The sequence below is a fragment of the Embiotoca jacksoni genome, unplaced genomic scaffold (assembly GCF_022577435.1).
Source record: "Embiotoca jacksoni isolate LCO1_2020_lvr unplaced genomic scaffold, fEmbJac1.0.p SCAF_33, whole genome shotgun sequence".
Taxonomy (NCBI): Eukaryota; Metazoa; Chordata; class Actinopteri; family Embiotocidae; genus Embiotoca; species Embiotoca jacksoni.
In genome coordinates, this window is record NW_027185385.1 from 1433816 (window position 1) to 1447795 (window position 13980).

Consider the following 13980-nt stretch of genomic DNA (forward strand, 5'->3'; position numbering starts at 1 on the left):
ATGAGAGACATAAACCTCCAGAACACACGTCAGACATCACATGTCACATATTTAAGGACCAATCACATCAGCTGGTGGTTCTCCATTTCATAAAATAGGAATCGGTGGAGATAGAGGCAGGGTGTGTTCACATATTCATAAATCTGCACACCCTGAATGACAGCAGAAGTTGTGTATTACCACGTAAGGCCAAACAGGATTTCTTTCTTGGAAATATCTTTATTTTAAAAGATATTTGAACAAGCTGCAGCCGCCCTACTGCTGTAGGATGAATCTTTTGTGTGTCTGTCCAGTAACCGACCAGTGAACCTCCATGTTGTGAAACAGGTGAACAGCATCGACCTGCGCGGAGCAACACATGAACAAGCTGCAGCCGCCCTGAAAGGAGCCGGACAGGTGGTCACCATCATCGCCCAGTACAGACCAGAGGGTGAGTCAGCACAGACACACAACACACACACAACACACAACACAACACAACACAACACAACACAACACAACACAACACAACACAACACAAACACACAATACACAACAAACAAGACCCAACACACAATCACACAATCACACAACACACAACACAACACAACACAACACAACACAACACAACACAACACAAACACAACCCTCACTGAGCTGATGAGCTACAAGAGAAGCTGTGATTGGCCTGGACATGTGTCACTCAGAGCAGAGTCAGCCAATCAGAAGAGAGGCTCACTGAAATCAATGTGCCACGAAGACACAGACACAAAACAGCCTGTTCTCCTCAGAGCTGCAGAGAGAAAAGATCTTCTTCCAGAGATCAAGACTGCAAATAAAATACTTGACAAGACATCAAATATGAGACTCTGAAATCAACTCATGAATAAGAGCCCGTCTCTGCAGCCCCACCTCCTGCTGTGGCAGTCCCACCTCCTCCAACTGTCAACACTTTCTAGAAATCCTGTCTGTGGGGTTCAGATGGGATTCAACTCAGAGCAGGAAAGATGTCAGTCAGGGATGAAAATGGAAAAGTTACGAGCTCAGTTTTTTATTTCGTGTTTCTCTTGTCCCTTCAGTGAGACACGAAGGATTTGAGTGTGAACATTCATGCTGAATGGATTCTTGATAGTTAAACTGAACTGCTGTCAGACTTCACATGTAGAAAAATGAACCTCAGTTGTGCACAAAGTGATTTCAGTGCAGCGATACGTCGTTTACTGTCTGACATCTGATACATGCTTAAACCTCCACTGGTTTAATAGGAATCAGTTTTTTATTGAGACATTTGTGGAGCTGACAAGTGAGTCAAAACATCTTTATATGAGCTTTCTCCTGTACTCTCTTCTAATAGTCCAGGTGCTGTTCATTAAATAGCATCTTTTCTGAAACTTCCCTGTCCTCCACCAAAGCCCAAGGACAGGACGTCTTGAATAGTTTATAGTTTGTGACACAAAGTTCCTGAAAAGCGTTTCCTGAATCATCTCCGATCTGATTCAACGACGTTCAGTTTGTTTCAAACTGCTTTCTTTGTTTCCTTTTAATAAACCGTGCCGGCATGTTCATGCTGATTAAAACCTACAGAAGATGTTCTGTCAGCCGTTAACATGCAGTGGATCGGACAGCTCGGACCGGTGACCTGCCTCCTCTCGTGAACATCACCAGCAGCAGCGGTGACTCACGTGACCGCGTCTCTGAGATGCCAAACACACAAACTGTCCGGACCCCGGTGCTGACGTTTGTCTCTGAAGTGTCCACTGTTCTGTCCATCTGAAGCAGGACGTTCAAGAAAGCTTTATCTGTTCAGTGAAAGTCTATGGATGAACATCCATCTGATCTGAGTTAGAACAGCTGGTAACATCTGTCTGAAGAGGCTTCTCTTAGATTCTGATGTACTAAAGGTCTAAATCACGGTACAAAAATCACATTTAAACTTCACATCAGCCGCAAAACATCTCCAGCTGATCTACTGACGACGTGCAGCGAGGACTGCGTCTTTCAAATGTGCAGTTTAACACTCAGTGTTCATTTTGTGTGTTTTCCTGAATACATCTGTAATATTGGGTGTTTCTACTTGAACATGTTAAATATTGCACAGGGAGAACATGCAAACTCCTGGGCCTTTCTGTGCAGAGTTTGCATGTTCTCCCCGTGCTTGCGTGGGTTCTCTCCGGGTTCTCCGGCTTCCTCCCATCATCCAAAAACATGCACCTCAGGTCAGGTTACCTGGCGCCGCGCTAGTGGCAGCCTGCTGCAGCAGCTCCCCCCTGAGAGCCCCCCTGCTGTAGTGAAGACATTTCCCCTCGGGGATTAATAAAGTGAATAAAATCAAAAAAAAAAAAATATTGCAAATTGATACATTTATTATCTGTAATGATATTTGAAGTGGTATAAGTATAATGAATCTGGAAGTAGAAACAGGAGAAGTGATTGTTGTGTATTTTAGTACGACTGAAGGTATTAATCAGATGAACATCAGGAGAGACGGCTGCTCTTATTGTGAAGGAGACACGGCTGCTCTTATTGTGAAGGAGACGCAGGAAACCACAGAATACGTAGAGAACGAGGTTTTACACCCGTTAAACATTTCTGATGTCAGAGGCAGAAATGATTCAGACAGTTCGTCTGTCCAGAGATGAAATCTTACAGTTATTGAATGAACTGAAAGATGATTGACAGCCAACAACAAGGAGGAGCCACGAAATACCAGCAATGACAGGACTTCTCACGACTCAGCATTTTCCTGCCTCTGGGTCGTTCCAGCGTATCTCTGCCGGAATATTGAATGCGTCGTTGTCCCAGGTCCTGCCCTGGGACAGCAACGCATTCAGGACTTTGGACAGCGACGCATTCAGGACCTGGGACAGCAACGCATTCAGGACTTTGGACAGCGACCCATTCAGGCCCTGAGACAGCAACGCATTCAGGCCCTTGGACAGCAATGCATTCAGGACTTTGGACAGCGATGCATTCAGGACTTTGGACAGCGACGCATTCAGGCCCTGGGACAGCAACGCATTCAGGACCTGGGACAGCAACGCATTCAGGACCTGGGACAGCGACGCATTCAGGCCCTCTGACAGCGACCCATTCAGGCCCTGGGACAGCAACGCATTCAGGACTTTGGACAGCGAGGCATTCAGGACTTTGGACAGCGACGCATTCAGGACCTGGGACAGCGACGCATTCAGGACTTTGGACAGTGACACATTCAGGACCTGGGACAGCGATGCATTCAGGACTTTGGACAGCGACGCATTCAGGACCTGGGACAGCTCACTGAATAACGGGACTGGACAGGTCCTGAATGCGTCGCTGTACCAGCTCCTGAATGTGTTTTGTTTTTTTTTCCCCACATTGACTTTTTTGCTGATAATCTTCTATATAGCTTTTTGTTCTTGTTATATTTATATTTCTTAAATTCAATGTGATCCGATTTCCTTTTCCTTCTGCAGTTGTTCTGTTTTTTCATGACTGGAATCACTTAAAAACACACAAAAACCTCATTTAAATAGAGCTGTTTGCACCCAATATCAGTGATGGAGTTACTCTCAGTAAATCACCTGCAAAACTGGTGCAAAATAAATGTGAACTTTTGGAATGAAAAATACCCTTTATTAGAGATCTTAGTAAATCAGGTCCTTGGTGTCTCTGTGTTCGATGGATTTTGACCTGTTTTTAAGAAGATCAGGTTGACTTTGCTCCGTTTCACAGGAGACTCTCCAGTAGTGGAGCAGAGATCAGTACCAGACCTCTCCGACCAGTTCGATCTGACGTGCTCTGCAGTCCAGAATCTTTCTAGTCGGGATGAATCAGAAATCAGTTTCACCGAATGTTCGCGTCTCATTGGTCTCCTCTGAGGCGACGTCTTCCAGCTGACCGAACCCCTCTAGGACTAACGACTGCTTTGTCTTCTTGCCCATCAGAACTTGCTCTTTGCTCTCCGGGCCGGGTCCCCTCTCCTGCACCAGGTTTGTGCCGCTGGCACCTGTGGTTGCTCTGAGCTGCAGTAGCATTCAGCAGGGCTCAGCTAAGTCACTGAGTGAATGTGATGTCTGTCCAGTCCTCACCGAGCGTTTCACCCTCTGCAGCTCACCTGATCCTCACCTCTCTCCACCTCCACTGCACACCATCCTCACTTTTCCTTCCATTCCTGCTCCCAGCTCGTCACCCTTCAAACTCCGTCCTCTCCTTTTCCCCTCCGTTAATGTTTTTAAAATCATGTGCTTCCTCTCATGGCTAGACTGAGAATAAGACTATCTGCACTGGCCCACCACAGCTGATCGCACGCCGCTGATCTGCATGCTTCCCTGAATGTGTAAAAACATTAAAGATGTGGTGTCAGAGGGAATCAAGGAAGATTAAAGAGAGGAAACATTATAAATACCCTTAAATAGTGCCGTTACAAAATGAATCCTAAAAACAGCGATAGCATCTACTGTGTGTGAGGAAGAGAGAGACAGTAGACTCGATAAATGATTGATCAGGTGATTGGCAGCGTGTCCAACACATTTCCCTACTGGCTCAGCAGATCACAGTTTTACTGGCCTCACAGTCAAGAAATGAAAATAATGGTTTCTCCATAATTTTGGTGATTTATTTTACATAAAATGTGCAACAGTGACATCCCCTTTAGATTTAGCTATGACAATAACATTTCAGTAAGTTTGGATTCACTTGATTATAAACTGGTATTAAGAACTGCTGAGAGATCTCAGAGTTTATGGTGGTGGTTGGTGGTGCAGTGATGTTCATGCAGAGACTCATGCAGCTGCAACGTGCCAATGTCCTCTCAACACCTCAACTGAACTTTTATCCTAAAATGCAGAGCACGGTGCACACGTTCAGCTCCATTCACAGTTTGAACTGCTCACCCAGCTCTCGGCCAATCAGCAAACCTTCTGCTCAGCTCCTCCTCTCTCGGCTTCATCTCTCCTTCTCCTTCTCCTCACTGTGCCCGCCTGGCCGGCACCATCACCGGCCTCAGGTCCTGAAAAAAGGTCCTGCGGCAAACATGTCAGGCATTTTTGCACACTTGGCAGCATCTGCCTGAATGTCTTTTTTGGTCCCTCTCCTTGGATTTGGTATTATTCATTTTGTCACTGATATTCTTTTGATATGTGATAACAGTGGGTCAATCAACTGTTTATGGACCGGTCAGGCAAAAAAAAAAAAATAAATTTAAAAAAAAACTTGTGTCGGACCTCCGGGAAAATCTCCGGTACAACAGATGGCCAGTCCAGCCCTGCTCTCTATATTAATGCTGTGTTCTGAGGAGGTTATTATCAGGTTATTATTATATATAGTCAATAATGTCTTTCAGCTGTTCACTGTTTTATTTGGGAGTTATTTTCTGTGATATTTTTATTGATGCAGAGATCAACATTGACTTATAAAAAACATCTCTGGTAATTACCCACATGAAGGGTGGATGGTGATCAGTTGTTACCAGACAACAAACAACAGTGTGAGGAAATCTTCTGATATTCAATCATTTTTAACAAAAGACTGGAACAAGAGAGAGAGAGGGGGAGAGAAAGAGGGAGAAAGAGAGAGAGGGGAAGAGAGAGAGGGAGAGAGAGAGAGAGAGGGAGGGGGAGAGAGAGAGGGAGAAAGAGGAGGGAGAGAGGGAGAGGGGGAGAGAGAGGTGTTTTCTTTTGTCCAGGTAGTGCTGCAGTCAGAGTTGGACTGTATGTAGAGAATAGAGAGAATAGTCCTCAGGGGGAGGACAGTGTAGACAGAGACACCAGCAGTGGGACGTCACAGAGAACATGCAGACAGGTATGAGAACTATTTCAGAAGAGGAAGATCAGTTTAAAGAAAACCATGATGGGAGATTGTTGTGTATTGTTGTGTATAGTTGTGTATTGTTGTGTATAGTTGTGTATTGTTGTGTATAGTTGTGTATTGTTGTGTATAGTTGTGTATTGTTGTGTACAGTTGTGTACTGTTGTGTATTGTTGTGTATAGTTGTGTATTGTTGTGTATAGTTGTGTATTGTTGTGTATAGTTGTGTATAGTTGTGTATTGTTGTGTATAGTTGTGTATAGTTGTGTATTGTTGTGTATAGTTGTGTATTGTTGTGTATTGTTGTGTATAGTTGTGTATAGTTGTGTATTGTTGTGTATTGTTGTGTATAGTTGTGTATAGTTGTGTATTGTTGTGTATAGTTGTGTATAGTTGTGTACCGTTGTGTATTGTTGTGTATTGTTGTGTATTGTTGTGTATAGTTGTGTACTGTTGTGTATTGTTGTGTATTGTTGTGTATAGTTGTGTACCGTTGTGTACCGTTGTGTATTGTTGTGTATAGTTGTGTACCATTGTGTATAGTTGTGTATTGTTGTGTATTGTTGTGTATAGTTGTGTACCATTGTGTATAGTTGTGTATAGTTGTGTATAGTTGTGTATAGTTGTGTATCGTTGTGTATCGTTGTGTATCGTTGTGTATTGTTGTGTATTGTTGTGTATAGTTGTGTATTGTTGTGTATTGTTGTGTATAGTTGTGTACCATTGTGTATTGTTGTGTATAGTTGTGTATAGTTGTGTATAGTTGTGTACCGTTGTGTATTGTTGTGTATTGTTGTGTATTGTTGTGTATAGTTGTGTACTGTTGTGTATTGTTGTGTATTGTTGTGTATAGTTGTGTACCGTTGTGTACCGTTGTGTATTGTTGTGTATAGTTGTGTACCATTGTGTATAGTTGTGTATTGTTGTGTATAGTTGTGTATTGTTGTGTATAGTTGTGTACCGTTGTGTACCGTTGTGTATTGTTGTGTATAGTTGTGTACCATTGTGTATAGTTGTGTATTGTTGTGTATAGTTGTGTACCGTTGTGTATTGTTGTGTATAGTTGTGTACCATTGTGTATTGTTGTGTATAGTTGTGTACCGTTGTGTATTGTTGTGTATAGTTGTGTACCGTTGTGTATTGTTGTGTATTGTTGTGTACCGTTGTGTATCATTGTGTATTGTTGTGTATTGTTGTGTACCGTTGTGTATCATTGTGTATTGTTGTGTATTGTTGTGTACCGTTGTGTATCATTGTGTATTGTTGTGTATTGTTGTGTAGGGGAGTCCCTGCATGCTCCCAAAGTCTCAGCTTTGTTATTTCTTCAGAATAAGAAGATGTGCAGCTCATTAGTTACCAGAGAACATGAAGGAGTTTGGCAGCTTTATCTCTGATAAAACCAAAGAAATATCATTTCCATCTATCTCATATTTTCAGTGATCGTCATAATGTATTTGTATATTGAAGTATATTTGTATATGTAGTATATTTGTATATGTAGTCTGATTTTCTGAGTGCAGGCTGTGCTGTCAGCGGTTAGCTGGTGTCATGACAGGTCACGTCTCTTTACTGCTGGAGTCTCTTTAAGTGACAGATCAGCCAGCCATGCCGGGAGTTATCAGCTTTTCCATCGTCATAGTAACCGCGCTGTCAGGAGAAGCACACTCATCAGAGGATTGATGGGTTTTCACATCCTGACGTCCACATTTAGTTTGCAAGAAGAGCGATTCATTTCTGATGTCACAGACTGGAAATCTGGAAGCAACAGAAGAGTTGTGTAGGTTTATATGAGCTCAGTGTGACGATGTGACCTCTGAGGACCGTGGAGCACCGTGGAGCTGGATTATATCAGTTACTTAATGTGTGGAGCTGTTATTATACAGCACATTTGATGTATAGCAGCAACTTGCAAGGCTGCAAATTATCAAATCAAATTAAAGTCCGTGGGTTAGATGATGTGTTCATAGAACAGCTACAGACAGTTAGTGAAAAGTTAGCTGCAAATCATGTCATCCGTTAAGAACAGCAGTTCCCAAAAGTTTCTCCACAAGTTTCTTTTTTTTTTTATTGTTGGGTTTTTTCAAGTCCAGGAAATAATTTTTTTCAACCTTCTAACCAAAAAATAAAGAGTCATATGTCATCACATCCTATAATAATAAGCCTCCCGCATAAAACAAATAGTTCTCATCTGTTTTTAATTCTCTGAGCTTAAACCTGCAATATGGAACTTTTGTCTCCCCCTTCTGCCAGTGAGAGGAATTACAGCCCTGTTGACACCTGCTTCCATCTCGGGCTGTAAAACAGTGAATAAATTGTAGATAAATGGTAGGAGGCGTCCCGTTCAGGAAAAACACGACTTTTTGTGAATACACATGAAGCATGTGGTTTTGGAACATTTTCATGGTGTCCCATGTGAAAACCTTTTCACATGTTTTCCTCATGTTATCATGTGTTGCAACATTTGGTAAACATGTGTCTTACATATGATCACATGTGGAAAACATTTCTGTAAGGGGTCACAACCGTCGTTTAATGACTCGTTTCACAATATCATTGAGAAAGTGTGGAAGAGCTGGATTGAATTATATCATCCTCATTGAAGTCCACATCGGGCTGAACTGTAGGTCTCCACTGAGCGTGCTCCATCCGTCCACCCATCCACCCGTCCATCCGTCCACCCATCCACCCGTCCGTCCACCCGTCCGCCCATCCGTCCGCCCATCCGTCCGTCCACCCGTCCAGCCGGTGCAGGAATGTTAGATACTACACACACTCCCTCTGAGGTTTAAGCAGGTTTATATGTACAATTTCTGCACTGTAACTTCAAAGAACCATGAATTGAAAGTTATAAAAACTTTCCTGACTCATTAAAGTGCTGTAGCTTTAAAAATCTGTGACAGTAAGGGCCACATAGAAGTCTGTATCTTCTTTAAGAGGCTTTAAATGCCTTTCAAATAAAATGAGTTGAACGCAAACTGTATTCACGAACACCTACTGTCTGAGACTGACAGAGAGAAGTGCTGATTGGTAATACCTGTCGTGAGACCACGGTTCCCATCAACCCTGTCCCTTGTGGTTCTGCTGTCGTCCAGTCCAGCATCACATGGTGCGTTTCATGATGAGAGGAGAGTGTGAATGAGGAGTTACTTTTGTTGGTAAAGTTTTATTTTGAAAGGTTTTCTCTGTGCTGTGTTTTTCAGCAGAACTACCATCATGTTCCTTTACTGCAGAGAAATGGTGGGAAAATGTAAAATTGCAAGCTTTTGCAAATATTGCCAAGAATGATTTGCATAAATGTTTGTGATTGATTGGAGGGACTTTTACATAATGGCAATGTGCATCCACAACACAGTTTAAAGCTCATTCTGCTATAAATATATATATAAATAATAATAATAATATATATACAGTATAAAACACCATATTTTGAGTACAAAGTTCCCTGAAGCACCTCCTTGGTTTGACCTTTGTGAGAATAATCTAGAATGTATTTAAACCCTTTTCCAGCTAACAGGAGAATCTTTTAAACCCGTTTTAAAGGCGTCATTATGTCAAGCTCGTCTTTCCCTGCGGGTACCAGAGTCTGAATTCAGACCCGACTGTCAGTCCTGATCCAGTCTCATCTTGTCTTGCAGAGTACGGGCGTTTTGAGGCCAAAATCCACGACCTGCGGGAGCAGATGATGAACCACAGCATGAGCTCCGGGTCAGGATCGCTGCGGACCAATCAGAAGAGATCGCTCTACGTGAGGTCGGTCTGATTTCACCCGACTTTTGGACACTAAATTCATTTCATGCCTCCAACTGTTTCCATCATGTCTGCACTGATTTATTTCAGGCTCCACAAAGAAACTGATATGAATGGTGTTTTTTAAAAAGCTGTGTTGTTTACTTTTCCTACAGATGACTGACAGAAGTGGTGCTACTCAGGTTTCTTTATGTTTCAGGCTGCAGACATCATTATTGTAAAGATTTGTTAACACATTGAAATTAGTGCTGATTTATTAATCACATTTTATATTATATTTGAAATATGAACACATCACAGAAACACGATGAAGGAAAACTCTTCAAATCATTTTATTCACGTGCAGCATGATGACCTTTGACCTCTCAGTTGTTATTATTATTAGGAATGTGTAGCTGATATTCATTATTTCGTTGTGTTGTCGGTGCGGTGTTGAAGGACGTAACGACCAGATATGGTACAGCCTCGGTTTGAGATGTGTGAAACTGAAGAACATTTCTAATCGTAGAACCCCCGCGGACCTGCAGTCCCTCTGACCTGGTGGAGCTTCCTGTTTCTCTGTGTGGAATTAGAAATCACCTCACATGGAGGAGCGACAGTGAAGAAACCGAGATAATAAACTGAGGATCTTGTTATCGTCCTCTGAACAGAGCCCTGTTTGACTACGAGAAGTCGAAGGACAGCGGCCTCCCCAGCCAGGGGCTGAGCTTCAGGTACGGAGACATCCTCCACGTCATCAACGCCTCCGACGATGAGTGGTGGCAGGCGCGTCGGGTCACCCTCCACGGAGACAGCGAGGAGATGGGCGTCATCCCCAGCAAGAGACGGTGAGCGGCGGAGGGATGTTTGTTTGTTTGAGAAAATAATATCTGCTGTCTGTTCCTGAGAGAGGAAGATTCAGGAGGTGATGACACTGCAAAAACTTTACAAACGACCTGATCACTAATACAGAAATCTACTGAAACAACATCTCCAAAGACCTGAAAACCTTCAAACAACAAATGATTTATTAAGACAAGACATTTTATACAAGCTGCTTATTAAAATACAAATGAACAAAATAGATCAGTAGATAGTTAACCTTTCATACTTCCAGTCAGATTTACATGAAACGTCTGGTCGAGGCAGACACAAAGTTAAATGAAAGCTGTTCTTGAACCATTCATAGTAGAAGCATGAGTTTGGTCTTTTGAAAGGAAACACTCGTAACTTTTATTCCCAACAGTCAGAGTCACTGTAGGAGTCACTGGCACTGGCTTATACAAGTCTGAACACACTAAAGTTGAAGGGTCTTTATTTCGAGCCTGAATGTTTTTGTTGGGTGTCTGTAAATGACTGAAGCTACGAGGTATCAGCTGGACAACACAAGAGTATGAAATCTGACATAGTCCAGATACAAATATGATAACAATAATACAGAAACATAAAGTTTTACATGTTTTTCTGAGGGTGCGTCCAGGTGTTTCCAAAGAAAATACCATTTGGAGACATTTTAGTAGTGTGGTGAAAAATGTCATATATATAAAAAAGAACAGATCAAACTATTTACAATAACACATGAAAAGTATAAAGTTTATAAAAGGTCCACGTGGCTTTTTTTTCATGATTAAGATGCTTGAAGTGTATCACCAGTGCGGGCTGCACTTCATAAACCTTTTTCTTGAGGTGAAAAACAGACTGAAAACCTCACAAAGACAAATGAAGACCAGTTTGAAACAAACTCAGTGACTGAGATTATTTGATGGTGAATAAGATTTATACTGGATGAGGAAAAAATAGCGTTCAATAAAATATGATATTATGACTTTCCTGAATTCAGATTTTTAGCTGTATGCTCAAGACTGAGACAGAGGGAATGTGTGTTAAAGATCAAAATACATGAATCTATGAAAGCAAAAGAAGTACAACAGGAGAGCTTCATGCATCCAGTGGTGCAGCTTTGCTGGGAAAATAGGTAACAAAGTCTTGTAGTTGTCTGTAGTATATAAGTTTCTCTGTGAATTATAAAATCCAATTCCAGAAGTGGATTTCTAAGAATAAGAAGCCTTCACTAAATATCCACTGATTCATATCAGCCCACTTGTCTTGCTCAGATGTGTTAACACACGATGAATCCATATTCTAGACATCTTTCTGACAGCAGTGACGACTGAAGAGAGCAGAGACTTCAAGAAACTCAAGGAAATGTTTTTAATAACAATACATTTTATTTATATAGCACTTTTTTTTAGGATACTCAAAGATGCTTTCTAGATTAAAATGATCAAAAACAACATAATAAAAGTACAAATCACGCAACATTAGTTGCACAATAATAGCAGCTAATAGGAGTAAAAACAGCATGAATATCACATTAAAAGCAGCTCTGAAAAGGACAGATTTGAATATGGACAGGTCGGATGTGTTTGGGAAGAGAGTTCTCTGTCGTCACCCCTCAGGATCTAAACCTCTCTTTATTCCAGCGTATTGTCAGAGTGAGTGATTTCATTTCCTCTCCGTGGTGTTCACCAGGGTGGAGAGGAAGGAGCGGGCGCGTCTAAAGACGGTGAAGTTCAACGCCAAGCCGGCCTCGTTTGATTCGAAAGGGGTGAGTGTCTTTATCAGAGCTGAAGTGTCAGTTTATCATCACATGGTTGGATGGTTCATTGTGGAGTGCAGATATCACTTCCTGTGTGCAAGAAAAGTTCATGAATAAATCTTCAGAGGCACTGTGCTGTTCAACCAAACGTGACTGTCATCGCTTTCATCGTCAGGTCGTTAGAAGTTCATTCATTATGTAGTCGGATGGACAGATTTTAATTCGTTTGAAAGAATACTTTCATCACGTGTGGGTTCCTTCATTTACACTCCTATCAAAGACATCACCACGGTGACGTCACCGTGGTGATGTCACCACCGCTGTGAGCCACTTCTCCACGTCATCTGATTCAATGACTTCCTCTTTATAACATGAATTCACTCTGCTTCACAGCAGGTAATAAATCAAATAAATAAATAGTCCAATAAGTCAAATGAAAGAGTTGTGCTCGTTCTTCCTTCCACTAAATTGTGCGACTTCAGCATTCACAAAGCTCATTTATTTATACAACTAATGAAAGAATATTCTACCAACGTTTAGGCTAAAACCACAGAAGAAGCACATTTAATTTATAAACTATATTTTTAAGTGTTAAACATGAAGGCAGCAGCATGACTCACCTCATGCAGTGTAATGTCACACAGCAGCGTTTCCTCTTCAGATGATGGAGCAGCAGTAAACTCGTCCTCTCCAGCTCCATCTCTACTTTCCGTCACTGCATGTGTTTTATTTGTGCTTCTGACAGTCTTCTCTACGACTGAACCTCATGTTTTCATTATCCTGTCACCTCTCAGCATGACCTCAGTACGTCTTCTCTCACTCCGCTTTTACTTTAAATGGCTTTGATGCAACTGTGGCACGTCAAGAGGTCTTACAACCTGCAGTGTGATTCTCCCTGAACGAGATAAACACACTCGTTTAAATCCTTCAGACTATGTACAGATTTATCAAGCTTTTTTACGACCTATTCAAAGAATAAAATAAACAGACTTCTGTACTCATTATATATCTGTAAAAATAAATTTTTATGACTGAATGATTTTAAACTTCCTGCTTTCAAAAAGAGTCAAAAAGAAACTCCAATAACAAAATCTGAGATAGCATGTGACTCTAAACTATAACCACAGGCCTGAACCGGACCTGCAGAGTGAAAACTGATCCCACTGACGCCGCCTGCTAACCTGGACGATCGTTGGAGAACCTCTTGACGTCCCACCGTGTGCATGCGGTTGTTTTGTCTGCATGAACATGACAGATGTACCTGTTTGCCCCATGCTCTCTCTCCCTTCACAGTCATTCACTGACAAACGTAAAAAGAATTTCATCTTTACACGAAAGTTCCCGTTCTACAAGAACAAAGATGGTGAGCAGGATGGCAGTGATTCGGACCGTAAGTAAGCTCACAGACAGACACACGTGTTCTTCTCTGCAGCGTCAGCACAGGTCTCACACACACACACACACACACACACACACACACACACACACACACACACACACACACACACACACACAGAGCCGGTAGGGGCGTCACAGGTGCGTCTCAGGTGTAGCGGCTCCGCGGAGGCCTCTCCGCTCCCCCTCATGATCATTTCCTGTCGTCTTTGTCTTCTTTCTTTGTCTGTTGGGGACTTCCTGCCTCAGATGTTGATCAGTCAGCAGGAGCGAAGCCAAATCACTGCTCTTCATTTCAGTGTGATGTCACAGGACTCAGTTTCCCCTCAGAGATCTTTTCGAGTGTTGTCGTGTTGTATTTGGCTCCCCCTGCTGGCTGCTGAGTGTCTGGACAGGGACAGATCTGACTCCTCCCTCCTCTCACTGCCTCACACTGCGGCTGTCCTCCTCCCTCCCTCTCTCTCTCTCTCCTCTGTTGGCTCTCTCCGGACGGC

At 42.3% G+C, this 13980-nt stretch overlaps 1 protein-coding gene across 17 annotated transcripts in view; it reads left to right on the top strand.

The window, feature by feature from the left end:
- dlg2 (discs, large homolog 2 (Drosophila)) overlaps nucleotides 1–13980 on the top strand; it is a 287216-nt gene that overhangs the window by 262544 nt on the left and 10692 nt on the right. For 14 of the 17 annotated variants that reach the window (XR_011179035.1, XM_069165097.1, XM_069165099.1 and 11 more), the window contains 5 exons: nucleotides 328–430; nucleotides 9402–9516; nucleotides 10164–10340; nucleotides 12025–12100; nucleotides 13385–13481. Coding sequence is in view for 16 of the 17 variants with exons in the window: in XM_069165097.1 (XP_069021198.1) it covers nucleotides 328–430; nucleotides 9402–9516; nucleotides 10164–10340; nucleotides 12025–12100; nucleotides 13385–13481 (568 nt within the window). In the remaining variant the exon portion in view is untranslated. The remainder of the gene's footprint in view (nucleotides 1–327; nucleotides 431–9401; nucleotides 9517–10163; nucleotides 10341–12024; nucleotides 12101–13384; nucleotides 13482–13980) is intronic. The other 3 variants (XM_069165095.1, XM_069165107.1, XM_069165108.1) reach the window with 1 other exon arrangement.